The following is a 17,194-nucleotide window of genomic DNA, read 5'->3' as shown; positions in this document are numbered from 1 at the left end:
TCCCTGTTATGTTTTGAGGTTTTAATTTGTTCAGGGTTTGGTTTGGTTTTACTTTTTACTTTTTTTTTTAACTTACATAAGAAATGTTCATCTATGGAAATACCAACAGAAGTTGGAGTCCAGGTCACCCATAGACAACTTGTATCTGTATGAAAACAGGAGATGAAGCTCTCGTGGCAACAGGACTGCTGCTATCTGGTCAGGGTGGAGGTACAGGACTATTTTGTAGGGGAGATGGGGAGAGAGTATGAGGCTCCTCAGCCCTGTAGTGCTGTCAATATCCATATGCATGAGGGCTGACCCACACTGCTGGTGCAAAAAAGGGGTATACTCACAGAAAATACTGTGAAAGTACTGTACCCTGAATAGTTTTCTTGGACAGGACATTTTTCTGCTAGGACCCAGGTGCTGCTGCCTTTTGTTTTGGTCTTTGATGTGGTTTTCAGGCCCACCTGGCTCCCTGCTCTTCTGAGGAAAGCTTTCATGATTGTACTTAGTCATCCCATCTGCAAACAAGTTTTATCGTGATGTAACTATCTCACCTAGGAGTCGTCATCGTCTTGCAAGGATTAAAAGACCTACTCAGGACACTACATCAGCATGTCTAAAACCAGAGAAATGGGGCACAGGTGACTGTGCCATGTACCATGCACATGCAGAGAAATGGAGTCTGAGTCCCTTACTTAGCTGCTTCTGGCCTGAGTCATTTCAGTACTGGTTCACCCAGCACTTTTCAGGTGGCAGGTTCTTCGGGGTGGTATAGTGCTGTTCATGTATTTAACATGTTGCTACATATTTTATTAACTTTGGAGCTCTTGTCAAACTTCTTAAAATTCAAGGCAAGACTATTGAATTTCACAGAAATTATTATCTACAGACTTAGACTCACCCCTTTTATGTTATCAAAACTTCAAAAGGGGAAGAGAGCAATTTAAACTTCTGTTTTCTCTTTATGGTTGTTCCACTAAGGCCTCGTGCAGGAGACACTGCATCAAGAAGAGGTGGTGAACTCTTCATCTCTTGGAGCCAAGCTGCCCTGAAGTTCAGTTACAGATGAGCAGATGGAAGAAAAAGTGAAAAGGTTCATTATTGCCACTCCAGCAGGCTCCTGAGATCCAGAGAAGGATTAAGGATTAGTAAATATGCTTTACACCAGTCCTGTCTTTGTGTTTCAGCATGTGCGAAGGCAACACCCCTGCACTCAGCACTCCGCAACACCCCAGCTCTGCCTCCCCCCCAGCAGGCCTGCTCCCTCTATCAGAGCTGCTCCCACACACCGGGTAGTACCAGTCTCCCTCCCTCTACCCCTGTCTCACAGGTCACCCTCCTTCACACATACCCCTTTAGGTTACAATCTATAAATTTGTTACATGGCCTTTATTTCACTGGAAGTAGGCTGGGGGGGAGAACAGTTTTGAGATTATCTCAGCTACTTTTTGTCTTATAAATTTCATTATATTGAGTACTCAATATACATTTCACCCTATATGCTTCTCTAGCAAGTGGAGGGAGGTAGTAACTACATCCTTGTAAGGGTGAGTGAAACATGGGATCACGAGGTTGGGTACCTGGAGCTGGCTTTATGCCCAGCTGTGGGTGTTCGTGGGTGACGCTGCAGTGACAGGACTTGTGCTGCAGGTCTGAAATGCGCTGTGGGAAGCATCCCTGGCTCTGCAGGGGCCCGGGCCAGTGCAGCCTGCTGTGGTCTGGGGAGTCACCGCTGCTTGTGAAGCCAGAACGACAATCACTCTTCAAACAAACCTGATGAGCTGCATCTGAACGCATAAACAAATTTGGACTAAAGGAAACAACATTATTTAGTGACTAAACAATAGCAAACTAAAAAAATCATTGTCAGTCTTGGTCATAGGAGTGACAAAGCCAGCACGTTTACGAGCAAAACAGAAGGTGAGCTGTAGTGGGACGGGGGCCATCTCATGGTGCTGGAGCTGGCCTAAAGGGAAGTCACTCAGTGGGATGCTCAGTCTCTTCTGACACAGACAGCATTGAGGCACGGAAACTCTATCCTGTTTTGCAGGAAATATTGTCAAAATAAAAATCCTGTTGTTGAAATTAGAATAAAATATAAACATGATCTTTGAAATAAAATTTAATTTGCCCCCCTACTATATTGAAGCTTCAATAATGTATACTCAATAACTGTTTAGTTTACATAATGCTTCATAATATTTCAGTCTTTGCTGAATTAATTTTCTGAAAAAACTTTTTTAATTCTGCAAAAAATGGTTAAAAAATGTTTTAACAGTGTAAGCTTAAAGAATTTTTGAATCAGACAGAAGGTTTGAACATTAAATCAGATAGGAAACTGCAGTTCTCAGTGCCTTTACTGAAATTAGGTATATTTCCATTCAAAAATGTAATATTCTACCCATGGGTAAACCCTATACCATGGGTGACATTTCATAAATTTGGGGCTAGCAGTAATTTTTAAAAATTATCTGACTGACATTAGGGATACTATAATCTGTTTTAAAAATACATGCTGTTTAAAATTAATATTATTGCTTAATTTCATATTTCTTTGGGAAATTGCACTGAAACCTCTTTCCTTTCTTATGTCCTGTGTGGTATTTTGCTACTGCAACCATCATGAATGAGTATTCAGGATGGCATAGATTTACTGGCATGCTCATCATTGTAGACTTTTATTTACAGTACAGGGTATTAAAACATTGCTCAACAACATCTCAACATAAGATTTGCCAAAAGAATCATTTAAAGATTTCTCGGTATCCTCTTAATACTTACAGGGATGCCATAGTTTCCTATTCCAGAGACACAGGATCAAATCTGTGGTTAAGGAGTGTGGCCTATGATTGCATCCAAAATTTGATTATTTGAAGTAAAGTTAAAAAAAGTCCAGCCAAAAAAACTGTAAGTAATCCTCTTCTCTGGTAACAAAGCCAACCCAGACTCTCTACCTGGCATTTACCCATTGATCCCTTAACTGCCTTCTTGGGAGTTTCTTCTTAAATGCTTTCTCCTACTGATTTATTTCTGTCCTAAAGGAGAATAGTTCTTGAAGGAACCCTGTGCTCCTGCCATGGCTATATTTTGAGTTGATAATGACAATGGATATGAAGACTGTTGTTTCTGAATTAACCTGGATTTTCTTTGGCACATGTATTTTGATAGGGCAAGTAGAAAGTACAAATCAGCTCTGTATCTTTTCCTATCATCTGATACTTTTTCCTGTTATGTATCATCTTTTGCCACACATTTCTTAAAATAACTATTTCTCTTCATCCTTTATTAAATACTGTTTCATATATTTACTGCCATACTTCTTCTACATCTCCTGTTAACCATGATAAATAACTGGAAATGAACATACAGCTCAAAGGTGGTAACTGTTATAAGTAGGCTATGGGTTTGTATTAAAGTGTGTCCTGCTCTACTCCCACTGAGTTCCAAATTTTAGATACTAGAAATTTTTATTTCACTGGAAGAGTGGTTAGGCATGGGTATAAATTGGCCAAGGAGGTGATGGAATCACTGCCTCTGGAAGAGTTCAAGAGATGTCTGGATGTTGGGGATTTGGTTTAGGGGAGATTATAGCGGTGTTACTTTGATTGTTGGACTTGATGGTCTTGAAGGTCTCTTCCAAACTTGATGATTCTCTGTGATTATTAAGCTCGGAGAAATCTTACAGACCACAGGTGTACTCATAAAGTTATGACCAGGATTAAAGATGTGTATTCATTTTGTTAAGAGAAGTAGTCTTATCAAAAGGCTTATTGTACCTAGATAAATAAGAAATGGCAATCCAGTAATTGTCTGTTGTGTAGATAACAGAGCCATGGGTCCCACTGCTCTGGGTGTGTACAGCTCTTTGCCATGTAGAACACTGTAATTAAAGCAAAATTCCCACAGTGTTAGTTAGGAGTGATTTATTACTACAGAATGAGAAAGAAAGTGGAATAGACCACGAAGATCAACAAATGCTTCCACAGTAGAACTCCCTTTCTGCCTTCTGGCTGCAGGGGATTTGTAGCATGGATTTAATGTCATTTAAAAAAGGTATTTTTAAAAAAAGAAATAGACGTAGGGTGTCACAATAAAGGCTTGAGGTGTTATCTTGAGGAAAAAAAAGTCGTTCTGATTTAATATTTATTCTTTTGTACTGCTTAGCACAATGATGTTCAGGAATTCAGGCCCAGGCTCAACTTAAGTAAGACCAAGCATAAGAGTATGACACCTAAATTGGTCCTCTATTTCTTGCTCCTCCTTTGCTCTGTCCACTGACAGCAAAGGGAGGTTAGGATGACTGTACTGCTGTTTTAGGATGTGTAGGGGCTGAATACATTTGTGTATTTAGAGGAGCTTTTCTTCTGGTGGGATTTCAAGTAATTACAGAGCAATGAATTTAATTTCTTGGCAGTGTATTACTGCATTATTTTTCCTTTTGTTTTCTCACCAGTGGGCACAATTTGTTGTTGAGATAATGGTACTGTCAAACCAGTGCTGGACTGTGTCCTACTTACGTGTTATTTTGTTTGCCGTTCCTATTAGCTGTGTTGTGTGCTTGCAGAAATCAACAAGATGAGCTTAAGCCTTGCAAAGCAAGAGATGAGATGAAAAAATGCTGAAAGTGTTCATAACCCTTCTTTCTACTAGCTCCTGTATGGAAGAAATGTGTCTGCTTCAGCTTTAGCTACACTTGAAATAAACTGTGGTGGCTGTTGATCCACACCCAGCATTCACAGGTTTGTGTCCTTGCTCTTTTAGTTCATACACAACAGTGCTGTAATTTTTCCTCAACTTGATAGATACATTTAGTCTGACAGTCATTGAAAATTCTTTGAGAAAATTCAAGATTTCTGTCCGTTTTCTGTGATTTTCCTCTTAGCTTTTAACTCCTTTTGACTCTGAAAGATTCTGGTTTAAATGAACAAAAATTCTCTCACTCCTAAATACTAATTAGAATGTACAGAATGGTAAAGTTCTTGAAATTATCTTAATAAATAATGTTTTAGTCTGTGTCTGTTGTAGTTCGACCCCAGCTGGCAGCTCAACCCCACACAGCTGCTCGCTCACTCTCCTGCAGCAGGATGGGGGAGAGAACAGCAGGGTGAAAGTGAGAAAACTTGAGGGTGAAATAAAGACGTTTTAATAAGAAAAGCAAAAAGCTGCATGTACCAAATGAAAAAAGGAATTATTTCATTACATTCCGGTGGCAGACAGGTGTTCAGCTAATTCCCAAGGAAATCAGAGCCTTGGGAAGACAGACACCATTACTCTGAATGTCTGCCCTCCCTTCTCATTCCCCCAGCTTTTATGGCTGAGCATGACATCATAGAGTGTGGAATACCTCTTTGGTCCATTGGGATCAACTGTCCTGGCTGTGTGCCCTCCCAGCTTCTTGCCCACCCTAGCCTGCTCACTGATGGGGTAGCATGAGAAGCAGAAAAGGCTTTGAGGCTGTGCAAAACTGTTCACTAATAACTAAAACATCCCTGTATTATCAACACTGTTTTGGTCATAAACCCAAGACATATCACCATCTCAGCTGCTACAAAGAAAATTAACTCCATCCCAGTCAAAACCAGTACAATGTCTAACTTTAATTATCTCTTTGCAACAGTACAATCTTCTAGAAAGCTCTCTTTCCAAAATCATTCAGTAGTGTGAGAATGTTTAAATACTTTATTTAAATACTCCAGGATGACTAATGAAATACAGAAAGGGTTTTAGGCTTCCATTGCAGGTAACCCACTGCAGCACCCGTGCAAATATTAGTAATGTGTAGATAACTATGGAACACCATCTGAGAGATACAGGCTCCCACATGAAACATCACAAAACATCTTGGATGCAAATGTAAAAGCATGGATAGTAATCAATTTGTTTTTCTTCCACACATGCAATACAGGCATATTATGTTTCAGGTCTGGATATGATTTCATTTAGGACTGAACTTCCCATTTTCCACTTGGCTGTAAAAGTCAAGGGGCACTGTGGCCTCAGGATTTCAGAGTGTTTTGCCAGGAAGAATGACCGGTTGCAAGAACTGGATGTGCCAGAAGAAGAGAGGGTGTAACCTGTCTCAGAGGAATTCAAGCCCTTCTGTTCTGTGTAAATGTCAGCTGGCTTTCTACCCACGGGAGAGATGAAAACATATGTCTATCTAGGACATGTACCCTGTCATTAGTTATTTAGCAGATTGAGCTTTTGGTAACTTTTTGCCTACAAATCACTACAGCCTGAGACTTTTCTGACCCCTTTTGTCTCAAAAGAGAGAAAATCTTTCCTTCCCTTTGACTGTATCAGATCAGAATATACGAGTCATGTATTTGCATGATGAAAGAGGAAGACAGATCCAGATATAATTAGTGATGAGTGTGCTGCAGATGAGACACAGAGCATACGTGAATAAGCTCATCAAAACCTGTGCTGCTCTAGACAGGGGCTTTGTGTAGGCATAAGTATACACACATAGACATATATATGTATGGATCACACATGTCTGTGTCAAAATGGCTTTGGACGGGTACTATCTCCAGTATCTCCAGTGAGTGTTAAGGGACAATGAGAAAAAGGCAGCTTTCAGATCAGGAAGGGAGGCTGGAATACTTCTCTTGGAAGTAGCTCTTCTGAAGTCTCATTTTGGTTGGAAGAGACCTTGGGAAGTCATCTAGCATGACCGCCTCTCTAAAGAAGGGCTGAGTTGGATCAAGTTGCTCAGCAGCTTGGCCAGTTCAGTTTTGAGAAACTCCAAGAATAGCCTAATACAGTGTCTTCTGTCACTTCAGAGTACAGCTCATTCCTGGTACAGCCACTGACAGCCAAAGAGTTATCACTACTCTTCTCCTTAATTCCCTTTTTCTGCCTATTTGTGCAACACATATATTCAGGTTACATGCAGCCTTTGCTGCACATAACCATCACATAAGCAATCTCTACAAAACCATGTAAAGACTTTGGTGGCAGTTTTATCTGCTTACATTGAGACTGAACACTGAGACTGAAGTGTCTCCCTTCTCTGTTTATCTTGAGCCAAAAGAATACCACAAATGCCCAAAATTTCAGTGCTGGTCTTAGAAATAGCAGTGTTCTGTTAGGGCAGCAGCATTGTTGAGTCTTCTGACTTGTTCCTTTTAGCACTGGATGTTTTCCTGGGCTTTTGGGTTTTGCACATAATTAGGGAAAAATATCTGCCATACACTACAGCAAGAGATTAAGTTTCCCACATGACAATTCATCAACACAACAATACAGAACATTGCTGATTATGGCTGAAATACTTCCCACCTCCTGTCCCTGGGCCAGGCTGTTCCTGACCTTTATGTGGTTATACAGATGTTGAGAGAAATTATGAACCACTTCCTCTTTACTCCCCTTATGTAGCCCCCAAGAGGACCCAACACAGCTGAAGTGCCTGTCTGGAATCCTTTCCAGTATTTAAAGGAATTTCGTTGACTTCAAATGAGCTTGGTTTTCATCTCCATTGTTTCTTCTCCTCTTACAATAGTGTCAAAGTACCTTCATACTCTGCTCCGCCTCTTTCCATACTAATCTCATATTGGTGTTTCCCTGCATGTGCTGTACTTTTCCACCCAGAACTTCCATCAAGGAGGCTTTTGAAGATTTTTTAATACTTATCAGAGATTTCCAAGTGCATGACAGCACAGGGACAGCTGCTGCATGACAGTTCTTCATACACATGGTAGGTTTGTTGCTTTGCAGATTCATAGAATTATAGAATCTTAAAGTTGGAAAAGACTCTTAGATCATTGAGTCCAACCATTAATCCAGCACTTCCAAGCCTACCAATAAATCATGCCTCTAAGCACCACATCTCCACATCTTTAAATGCTTCCAGGGATGGTTATTCAACCATTTCCATGGGCAGCCTGTTGCAGTGCTTGACTACTCTTTCAGGAAAGAAATTTTTCCTAATATCCAGTCTAAACCTTCCCTGGTGCAACTTCAGACCACTTCCTCTTGTCCTGTCACTTGTCACCTGGGAGAAGAGATTGACCCCCACCTCACCACGACCTCCTTTCAGGGTGTTGTAGAGAGCAATAAGGTGCCCCCTGATCCTCATGTATGCCCCATCAAAATACCCAGTAAGTCCTAGATGTTCTAAAGGCCTCTCTATGTAAAACAACAGTAAGACTGATGTTTTCAATCCATTTGGGACTCTTCAGACTGTATATGGATAGTGATCTCGAAGAAATAATATGCTGCTCTCCACAAAAATCACATGGGGAAGGTCTTGTATCCAGCATAGCAAGAAGCTGTAATAACCTGAAGGCAGACTGTACTCTAAAAACACCTTTTCAGAAAGACCATTTAATTCCAGGCAGGTGCTTCATCTTGTGAAACCCAGCTAGCAGGCAAGGTTCTGTCTTACACTGATTCACGAGCAAGATTTGAGTCCTGTTAATAGCAGATAGAGCTATCACTGTCAGTAGAATAAACAAACAAACAAATCGGCTGAAGTTCATTTATTGGAGCTCAGCAATGCCTCTTAGGGCATTAAGCTCCCTCGTCCTCTCGGGCTCCTCCTTGGCAGCCCCGAGCCCCGGCCGCGCCCCGCTCCCGGCGGAGCGACCTGCTCGCGCCTGGGGGAGGAGTGATGGGGACGGGGGCGCAACCCAGATCCCGGGTTCCCAAAAGTAGGTCTCTGCTCCTTCTGCAGTCCTTGCTCTGGGGAGCAACCTGCTCGTTCGAGCAGGGGTTTTCTCTGAGACTTGGGTTTCTTACCCCTCATCCTTCGCCTTTCCTTATCCTAGAAGGAAAGGAGAGGGATGTCCTCCTCCCTCGCAGCGGGTTTGGTTAATTTTCTTGGAAGACAAACCACTGACCCAGATGCAACGCTGACAGAGTCGCTTGGGGGATAAAAGAAAAAAACACCACGCACAACGGCAACAACAAAAAAAGCAGCGCTCCTCTCAGCTATCACCGCTTTATCACCTGCACATGCCTGAAGGAGGCTCTTTCCTCCGCTACGGGAAAAAAAATCAGCTTAGGAAAGCAAAGTTTGAACAGCGAATTCCTGTTATTTCAAAACGCCCCATGTGACAGGATATTTCCTTATCATTTGGAGCGCAGAGTTTTCCCCTGATCCACCAGCCCTTCACAAGTGCGGAGGACCTGCCCGGCGGGACGCCCTCTCCTCTGAGCCGCGGGGCGCCACGGGCGGAGCCGCGGCCATGGCTCCCTCCCTGCTCCTGCTTCTCCTCGGGCTTCTCCCCCGGGTTTTTCCGCTGCTGGGTAAGTGCCCGCAGGGGCTGTGCGGGGTGAGGCGAGCCGAAAAATGAGGGATCACGGCAGGCACAGAGCCGAGTCTGACCTGGGGCTTACGGGGGGCGTGGGGAAAGAGCGCAGGTGAAGCCCAGGACCATTTTCACCCTCACTGCGGCGGGCGCGCTGATGGAGGCGGCTTCCCGCATCCAGAGGTGCCCGGTGGGCAAAGCTGCCCGGCAGGGCGGACTTTTGGGTACCCATGGCGCTGTGGGTGCCGAACAGGGCTGTCACTGGCGCTGCCTCAGTTTCCCCCACTGCTCTGCTAGGTCCCCGATTGATTTAATACCATCACCTAGCTTTCCCTCAGAGACCTGCTCACGCAGAGGTTTGCGGACGTGCCTGGTACTGGGGCTCTGCCTGCCCTCCTCTTTGATGGGCCCTGCTTTTGGCAGATGGCTTTCATGGGGGGATTTCAAGGTAGCTGAGGTGCTGGTATGGATAGAGGTGTGGAAATGGGGAAGTTGTGTTGCTCGGTGATACCTGGAGTTTGTACCCACTTGCTCTGAGACTTACCATGATTTCCAGCTCACAACTGTTTTTCAGTGAAAGTTTTTCACCTGACCTTCCTGAAAACCTCTCAGCATCCTCTGCTCTCTAGATTAAGATCTACTGATGCAAAACTTCACAACACTGCCTTGTAACCTTTCTTCATTTATGTAATTAGCAACAATAAGTTTAGGCTGACTGGTAAGCAAGAGTCTGTAGAGAAGACAGTCATCCTACCTGCTTGCTGCCTCCTTGCTCCCTCCTCTTTTGCTCCTGACTTTTGGGGTGCTCGTCTGGTGCTCTCCGTTAGTGTTTAACACTGGCAGCACTTCACTGGCTTCACGGGTTACTTCTTTATTTACACTCACATAATCTGTAATGGTTTGCAAGTGCTGCAGACTGTGGAGCCAGTTTGGCACACTGGAAATCTCTACTGTGGAAATGACACTGTCTGGTGAGATTCTGAAGTGCTTGGCACAATTCTTAAGATACAACTTGGGGCCAGAGATGGATAAGCAAATAGTCACAGAGTGGTGGGTAAAGAAAAATGAAAACCTGTGAGAAAAATTCTACTGGGATCTACTTGGGACGTTTGAGGGAAAAGATGCTGGATCTCCCTGAATGGCTGGTTGTGGTAATGGTGAAGTTGTTTCCCAAGCCTGGCATGTTCTTATGCATTTTAAAGAACTTCCTTCCAGCTGTAACTTTCAAAATATGAATTACTGTTAGAAATAGGCTTAATTCAAAGTACTAACACTGTGGTACTCATGAGCACACTGTGGTGGACCTTAAAGTGTTCCACCCACGGTTCATCTGTAGTGAAGAGCAGCACCTGTTACAGAGCTCTGTAACAAGTGTTGCTACGGAACAGTGAAACACAGCTAATGGTGATACGTGTAATTCTCAGCCCATTTTACAGATATGGCTCATCATGTTGGCAAGAGTGTTATCAAGTGTTTACAGAGAGGAGTTGGCAGGGCAGAGGAAGTGCTGCACAAATACCTGGCTTGTTTCTCCTAGACTATCTAAATACTCACATGGATACTGTTGTATGGGAATCCCCTTTCGGTGACCAAGAAAGCAGAACAAACAAATAAAACTGTAAACTGGAGCAATACAGGACTAAGTTACAAGTCTGCTTGATGGCCATGGACTAGAGAGGAGCAATACTGAGGGAAATGAAATCCTGCAATCACAGCCTCAGCCACACTTGCTCCAGCATCCTGCTACCTCCTGTTCTCCTGGTTTGGTGTTGACTTCTTTTCTATGCCTGCTTGGCTGTGTTGGCCTTTAGCTGCTTACATACGTACTACACCCTGCACTGGGAATGTGCAGTGGGGCCCTTGTATAAGCAGGTGTGTTGGGTGTACACACTTCTAAAGCTTTGTAAAAGGCACTGTCAGAATAGTAGAGAGCCTAAGTTTTGTCCCCCTCTCCATCCCCACTGGCCAGACCTCTTTGTTCAGATTTTTAATTTTGTTTCTGAAGTCGGAACTCTGCACCCTTTCATTGCTGGATGCAGCAATCCAGTATCTTAGGGATACCTTTTTCATGTGCATAGCATCTTCTCTTTAACACCACAAGAAACAGAAAATAAGCAATGTTATTTTAGGTCACAAATACAATTTTAGCAGTTTGAAAAATCTGGTAGTGTTTTCTACACATGTGAAATTGTCTGGCATCTCTTTTATCCAGAAGCTTTAAACACTATTTCAGGAAAAGAGGAGTTGCAAGCACTGCATATATCAGTTTACAATAACATTGTGCTAAATGCTAGTAGAAAAGCAGAATAAAAAGAAGTTGTCACCAGCAGTGATAATTATACATTTCCTTGTATTGTCTGTGAGTAAAACAGATTGGCAAAAGACAACAATTTCTGCCTCCAGTGCTCATCAGTTTTACATTACTTCCCAGTGAGTTGGAAGCCAAAGGACAAGAGAAGGAAGCTGAACTATAGATGAGATAAGTCTAGGTCAGCTCTTTTTCTGAGAGAGAGGTTATTTGTTCCCAGGTTGTTCTTCTGCAGAAAAGTATGATAATTTCCACATTAGAGACTCAGCAGAGAAGGGAAATTTTTCTGTGGTTAACCTGTTTTCCCCTTAAATATTTCTCCTTTATAGAATTTGTTTAGTTTGGTAATAATACACTAAAATAAATAGTGTTTTAATTAGCTTCAATCCCCAGAGTCAGATAAATTAATGTTTCTCCTTCCTAGCTCATAGCCCAGTTAAAATATAGTTTTAAAATATTGTGCATCCCGTTACCTTATACGAAAGAACATGATTAAGTTACTGTGCTAAAATGCATCTCAGGTGGATCAGAGAGGAGAATTTTCAGTCTTTCAGCAAGATCAGCTCAGAAACATTACACTTCATAGCACATCCAAGTGTAAAAACACTAAAAACTTTTCAAGTGGCTACAATTTTGAAATCAACCTTGAATACGTAAAAATGCATGCTGAGAATCACTGTTTACTAAGAGGGAAAAATAACTTGGGAAGCTATGAAGAGCTTTGTATATTTTCATAAGTCATGAAGAGGCATACCTTGTGATGGCAAATCCCACTGCTGTTAGTATTTCATTCATATTGAAGAGATGTAAGAAAAAGTCACCGATGACTGAAGTGAAAAATAAATATGCTCTACAAGTAGCTTGTGTATAAAGCTTAAAAACATATCCTTCCCCTCAGTTAATACTTTAAAGATTTTAACAGGGCTTTTGAGAGCAGAGCTCCCCACTGCAAGGAAATGGAGCCTGAAGCCCTTAGTGACTATTGTCATCTCCCCATGCCCGGGAGCCAGTGCTGCTGAACAGTTCAGTGTCAGGATCTGCTCTCTACGGTGTCCGTTCTCCCTCTTTTCAGTAACTCCCATGGGTGCAGCTTGGATTAATACCATGAGTGTGTTTTCTCTCTTCAGTTTAACCCGTGCTTTAAACCTAAAGGAGACACTAATCTACACCTCTGCTGCCTTGGGCTTTTGTGTATAGATGCTTTCACTGACACAAAATAGTTGAAGTGTCCTCACATCTGAACTAGTTGCATTGTAGAGCCACTTTAACAGGTGTACTCCACATCTTCTTTTGCTGAACAGATGATGAGATTTTAAGGGGAGGGTCCAGATTCATATTTCATTTAGATAGTAGGTAAGATTACTTCAACCCAAATGATTCCAGTGTTATTTTTCTTACAGATACTAGCATCTTCTTAATATATAATGAAGATCACAAACGCTGTGTACTGGCTCAAAGTTCTAATTCAGTGACTATGGCTCCTTGCATTCAAGAAAATGAGTCACAAAAATTCAGGTGGGTCTCAGATCACCAGCTTATGAGCATAGCATTCAAATTGTGCTTGGGAGTGCCTTCGAAGAAAGACTGGGTTCCGATCACTCTGTATCCTTGTGACAAGGCTAGTGAACTTCAGCGATGGGAATGCAGAAATGAGACTCTCTTTGCAATCCAAGGGGAAGATTTGTTTTTCAACTATGGAAACAAACAGGAAAGGAATATTATGCTGTACAAGGGATCTGGTTTATGGAGTAGGTGGAAAGTCTACGGAACCACAGACGATCTGTGTTCTCGAGGCTATGAAGGTAAAGTTCTGTAAATTCACTTCTGTATTTAAAACTCATTTTTATGTGTAGTTAATGAAAATATTTTTATGTGTAGGAGAATTTCCTTAATCTTATTAATGATCAGTGGGTGTGAATTCAGGTGAAATCAACAATACTCGATTGAGTGTGTGCTTTTTGTTTTTTGAGGGGTTAATTTAGTTTTTTGTCAAACTTGTCAAAGTGCTGATAGATGATTAACCATGCATGGTAGTGATTCATTTGGAGAGAATAGAAAATTCTATGGTTATTCAAAACATGTGTATAACTATTACACAACAGTTGATTATAGCTTTTACTATTTACTATGTGTGTACAGAAAGATGTAGTGTAAATGTATAGTCTGTTGGTTATATTTTTTTTCCTTTGGGTGCAAATATTAACTATCTGTAAGATATTAGTTAGCTCTTGATATATTCACTTCCAATATATGTCTTCCTAGGTGTTTGAAGGGAGTCTCAGAGTTGGTGCTAAAATGTTAGATAAAGAAATAAGATATTTTAAATAGTTAAATTTGAAAAAGTTGTGTATAATACATCTCTATATATATTCATGATGGGTATCTGGGAATACATTTGACTTCCCATTTAGTATTCTTTGATAAACAGAAATGGTCACAGAGGGAGGTATGGGTGCAGTTTCTGTGGTTTACACCTTGGCTGATTACAGTACTAGTCCTTGGCCAGAAGCCAGAATAGAAGAACCCTAGCAAAGCAAATTATGTGAAAGAAGGCAGGAGGGAGATGTAATAATGTCCTGCTATTTCCTCCTCCTCTGTTTTCTAGCAGCTCTGAGACAGTGACCATAGCATGTCACCTCTCCAAAAGTCCTTGTCAAGTACAATTCCCCCGTATGTCCTTCCATCAATGCATGTACAGTACATGTGCACACACAAAAAGCTGCTTTAGCTGATGCCATGATGATTTTTTGCCTTTTCTGTATTCTTTGTGCTTTCTGCCTACATTCTTGGACTTGTTTGTTCTGCTAAGAGACTAAACATTCTAGAAGCTTCGTAGGTAGGGGTTAGTGTGCCCCAGACCCCAAGGTCCTCTCCAGAACACATTCTGTAAACTAAGATAGAACCATCCAGGGGAAGGTTCCTTGGGGAGGGGGGCTCACTTGAGCCTCTCATTGGGGAATCTTTGATAGATATGCTAATTAGTAAAACCTATAATGTTATACCAGATCTTTTGGGGGGTGTGCATTGCGGTGTGCCTTGGGGTGCATTCGACCTGAACGTAGTGCACCTAAGGATCCTTAAAATAAATACCAAGGTAAAATCCCTTTTTCCCTTCTAACCGTGTTTGAGTCTTGATTTTAAGACCAATAAAAGGCATCATAGCCACTTTGTTAAGTTTCATTTAGTCGGGTTTCTGATAAAACAAGAATTATCTTTAGATACAAATATAAAATTTATTTGGGCATAATATATTGGAGTCACTCCATGGTATATATCTTTCAAGTTTACGTGTACATGTTCTTCCACGTCTAAAATGATCAGCAGTTGACTGAGTTATTGATGGAACACTCAACAGTTTTTTGTGCTTTAAAAAATTGCTTAATTGTGTGGATTTTGTACTTTTGATTGTTATGCATGGGAAATTTAGCACAGGAATGTACTTATTTTGGCTCAGTCAGTTGTGGTCACTTGTCTCCCTTAGCAACAAAAATTTGTCTCATTGTGAACAGGGATATTAGCTTAGACCTAGAGTAAGATGATCAATGTCCCATTTCTAGTACAGTTGCTACAGTTGCTTTTGTAATAGGATCATAAAGATGAACCCTTATATATCCCATGCTTATTAATGTTTGTACATTTTTGAATTGTTGTGTCTCCTTAGATACCTACACAGTGAAAGGAAATGACAATGGAGCCCCTTGTGCATTTCCTTTTAAGTTTGGTGGTAAATGGTATGCTGACTGCACAGATGCTGGCAGGTCAGATGGATGGTTCTGGTGTGGAACCACTTCCGACTATGATGTCGACAAGAAGTATGGATTTTGCCCAACAAAATGTAAGCTTTTTCCGTTCATGATTCTGCTGTGCTGTTACTCAGCTGCCTGAAAATATGTCCATAACATGCTTTACAGTTTGAAATGGTTCAGTTTCTGTCTCTGTTTAGCTGGCTTTCCACTTAAGAGCTACCTAAATATCCAAATATAGCACCCAGCATAAAAAACATTGCCCAGTTATTTCTGGGTGAAAGTACGTTAATCATGTGCCGGAATCTCTACCTGCACCATTTACTTAAAGAGAAGGTAAATTCAATGCAAAGATGTTACATTAGCATAAATAGTACATGCAGAAGGCCAAAAAATAGAAACCTGGAAGCTAGAATACAGTTTAATTGAACATTAAAGTTACTTTGGAGAATGAGTTGCCTTCTAGACACAAAAGAGCTTTCATAAACTCTTTACTACATCCCAGTGTTTCCCAAATCTGTGTACTGTATTTTAGTTCTGTCTTTTAACTCAGTTAGAAGCATTTGTATTCTAAATTTCCTGGTTTGAGTATACTTGGAGTTTAAAATGCAGTATTACGAATATGCAGAGCTTTATTTAGAAATGTTGATCTTACGTTAAGTAAATGGGAGTCATTTATGCCTGCATGTATTTGAATTCTTCTAAATTTGAATGAATTTACTCTGGGCCTCTGTAAAATACGTACTTAACATTTGGTCTGCAAGCTGCTTCTTCTGTCATGCTGAGAAGGGTAGCACTTCTTCCTCCCTTCTTCTTTATTATTGTGTTTTTGTGTAAAGCTCCAGCTGGCTGCAATCAGAGCTAAGGAGAAAAATATGCCTTTCCTTTGATGTTAAGAAAAGTGTTTGGGTTGATCTTAACTGGTTTGATGACAAAATACTGATGTCCTTGCCTGATTTTCATGAATGTTGCATTCAGTATTTCAGACGAATAAAAACAGCACTTTTTTTTCTCCTATGCCAGTATCATTTTCAAGACAATAAAAACATGTTGGGAATGTCAATCCCATTAATAAAGCACAAGCAAAGTTGACTTAAGAATGCTCTCTGCCTAGTAGTATTTGAGTACAAAAAATAGGAGGCATCATTAAAATTTTGTTTAATTCTTCGGCATAATTCAAGGAAATCCATTCAGATGGCAGTGATTGTGTTTGGAAAAAGCTGCTTTATGCTGATTGCCTGCATGTTTCCTTCCTGGTTCTTCAGTACTGGCTATAAAATATTCAAGTTTGGGTCATATATTTTCCATGGTGGAAGAAGTTTTAGTCATCCCTATGAAAAAAAAAGAGTGAGATATGAGAGAGTGATAAGTTAATAAACTTCAGCAACACCTTTAAAAATAGAATGTTTAAGTCTGTGTGTGTAAAAGTTTACTTACTAAGAATAAAGTGTTTGCTGTTTCTTAAACTGTCTGGGGGACCAAGAATGCCAGCATGAAAATATGTGATGCAAACTATTAAAGCTGCTCATACGGGGGCCAGGACCTTCAGTGAAATGGCTGTGGCTGACCCAGTCCCTTTTCATTGTGACCAAATCCACCTCAAGTGTTCTCCAAAACGAAGAGGGCATGAAACCATACTTGGAACAGTTATTATAATCAACAGAGGTGGAGAAATTTTATCAGTGGTGGCGCCATAATTGTGATTATGACCCTTTATTTGGTGATTTAGAAAGAGATGCTGACACAGTAACAGCAGAAGCTTAAATCTGAGGTTAAATCTTAAGCTTAAATCTCCTTTAGGAAAGGAGCTAAGAAGTGCTGCTGCTACAACAAACAATTTTTAGTAGCCTAGAAAATTCTGCTTCTTTATAGGTTACACCATGACTTTTTGAACTGTGTGC

The 17,194-nt window shown here is 41.1% G+C and overlaps 1 protein-coding gene across 2 annotated transcripts in view; it reads left to right on the top strand.

The window, feature by feature from the left end:
* The first annotated feature begins 8,679 nt into the window (after window positions 1-8,679).
* Window positions 8,680-17,194, top strand: part of LOC103612263 (macrophage mannose receptor 1) — a 59,302-nt gene continuing 50,787 nt past the window's right edge. Inside the window, exons 1-3 of one of the 2 annotated variants that reach the window (XM_017729204.1) lie at window positions 8,680-9,240; window positions 12,951-13,352; window positions 15,212-15,385. In XM_017729204.1, the coding sequence (XP_017584693.1) occupies window positions 9,180-9,240; window positions 12,951-13,352; window positions 15,212-15,385 (637 nt within the window). In that variant the 5' untranslated portion in view covers window positions 8,680-9,179. Of the gene's footprint in view, window positions 9,241-12,950; window positions 13,353-15,211; window positions 15,386-17,194 lie in introns of those variants that run through there. The other variant, XM_017729205.1, reaches the window with a different exon arrangement.

Source organism: Corvus brachyrhynchos, unplaced genomic scaffold (genome assembly GCF_000691975.1).
Source record: "Corvus brachyrhynchos isolate BGI_N302 unplaced genomic scaffold, ASM69197v1 scaffold142, whole genome shotgun sequence".
NCBI classification, from domain to species: Eukaryota; Metazoa; Chordata; class Aves; order Passeriformes; family Corvidae; genus Corvus; species Corvus brachyrhynchos.
Note: the sequence above shows the minus strand (reverse complement) of the source record. Positions and strands in the feature narration are given on the sequence as shown.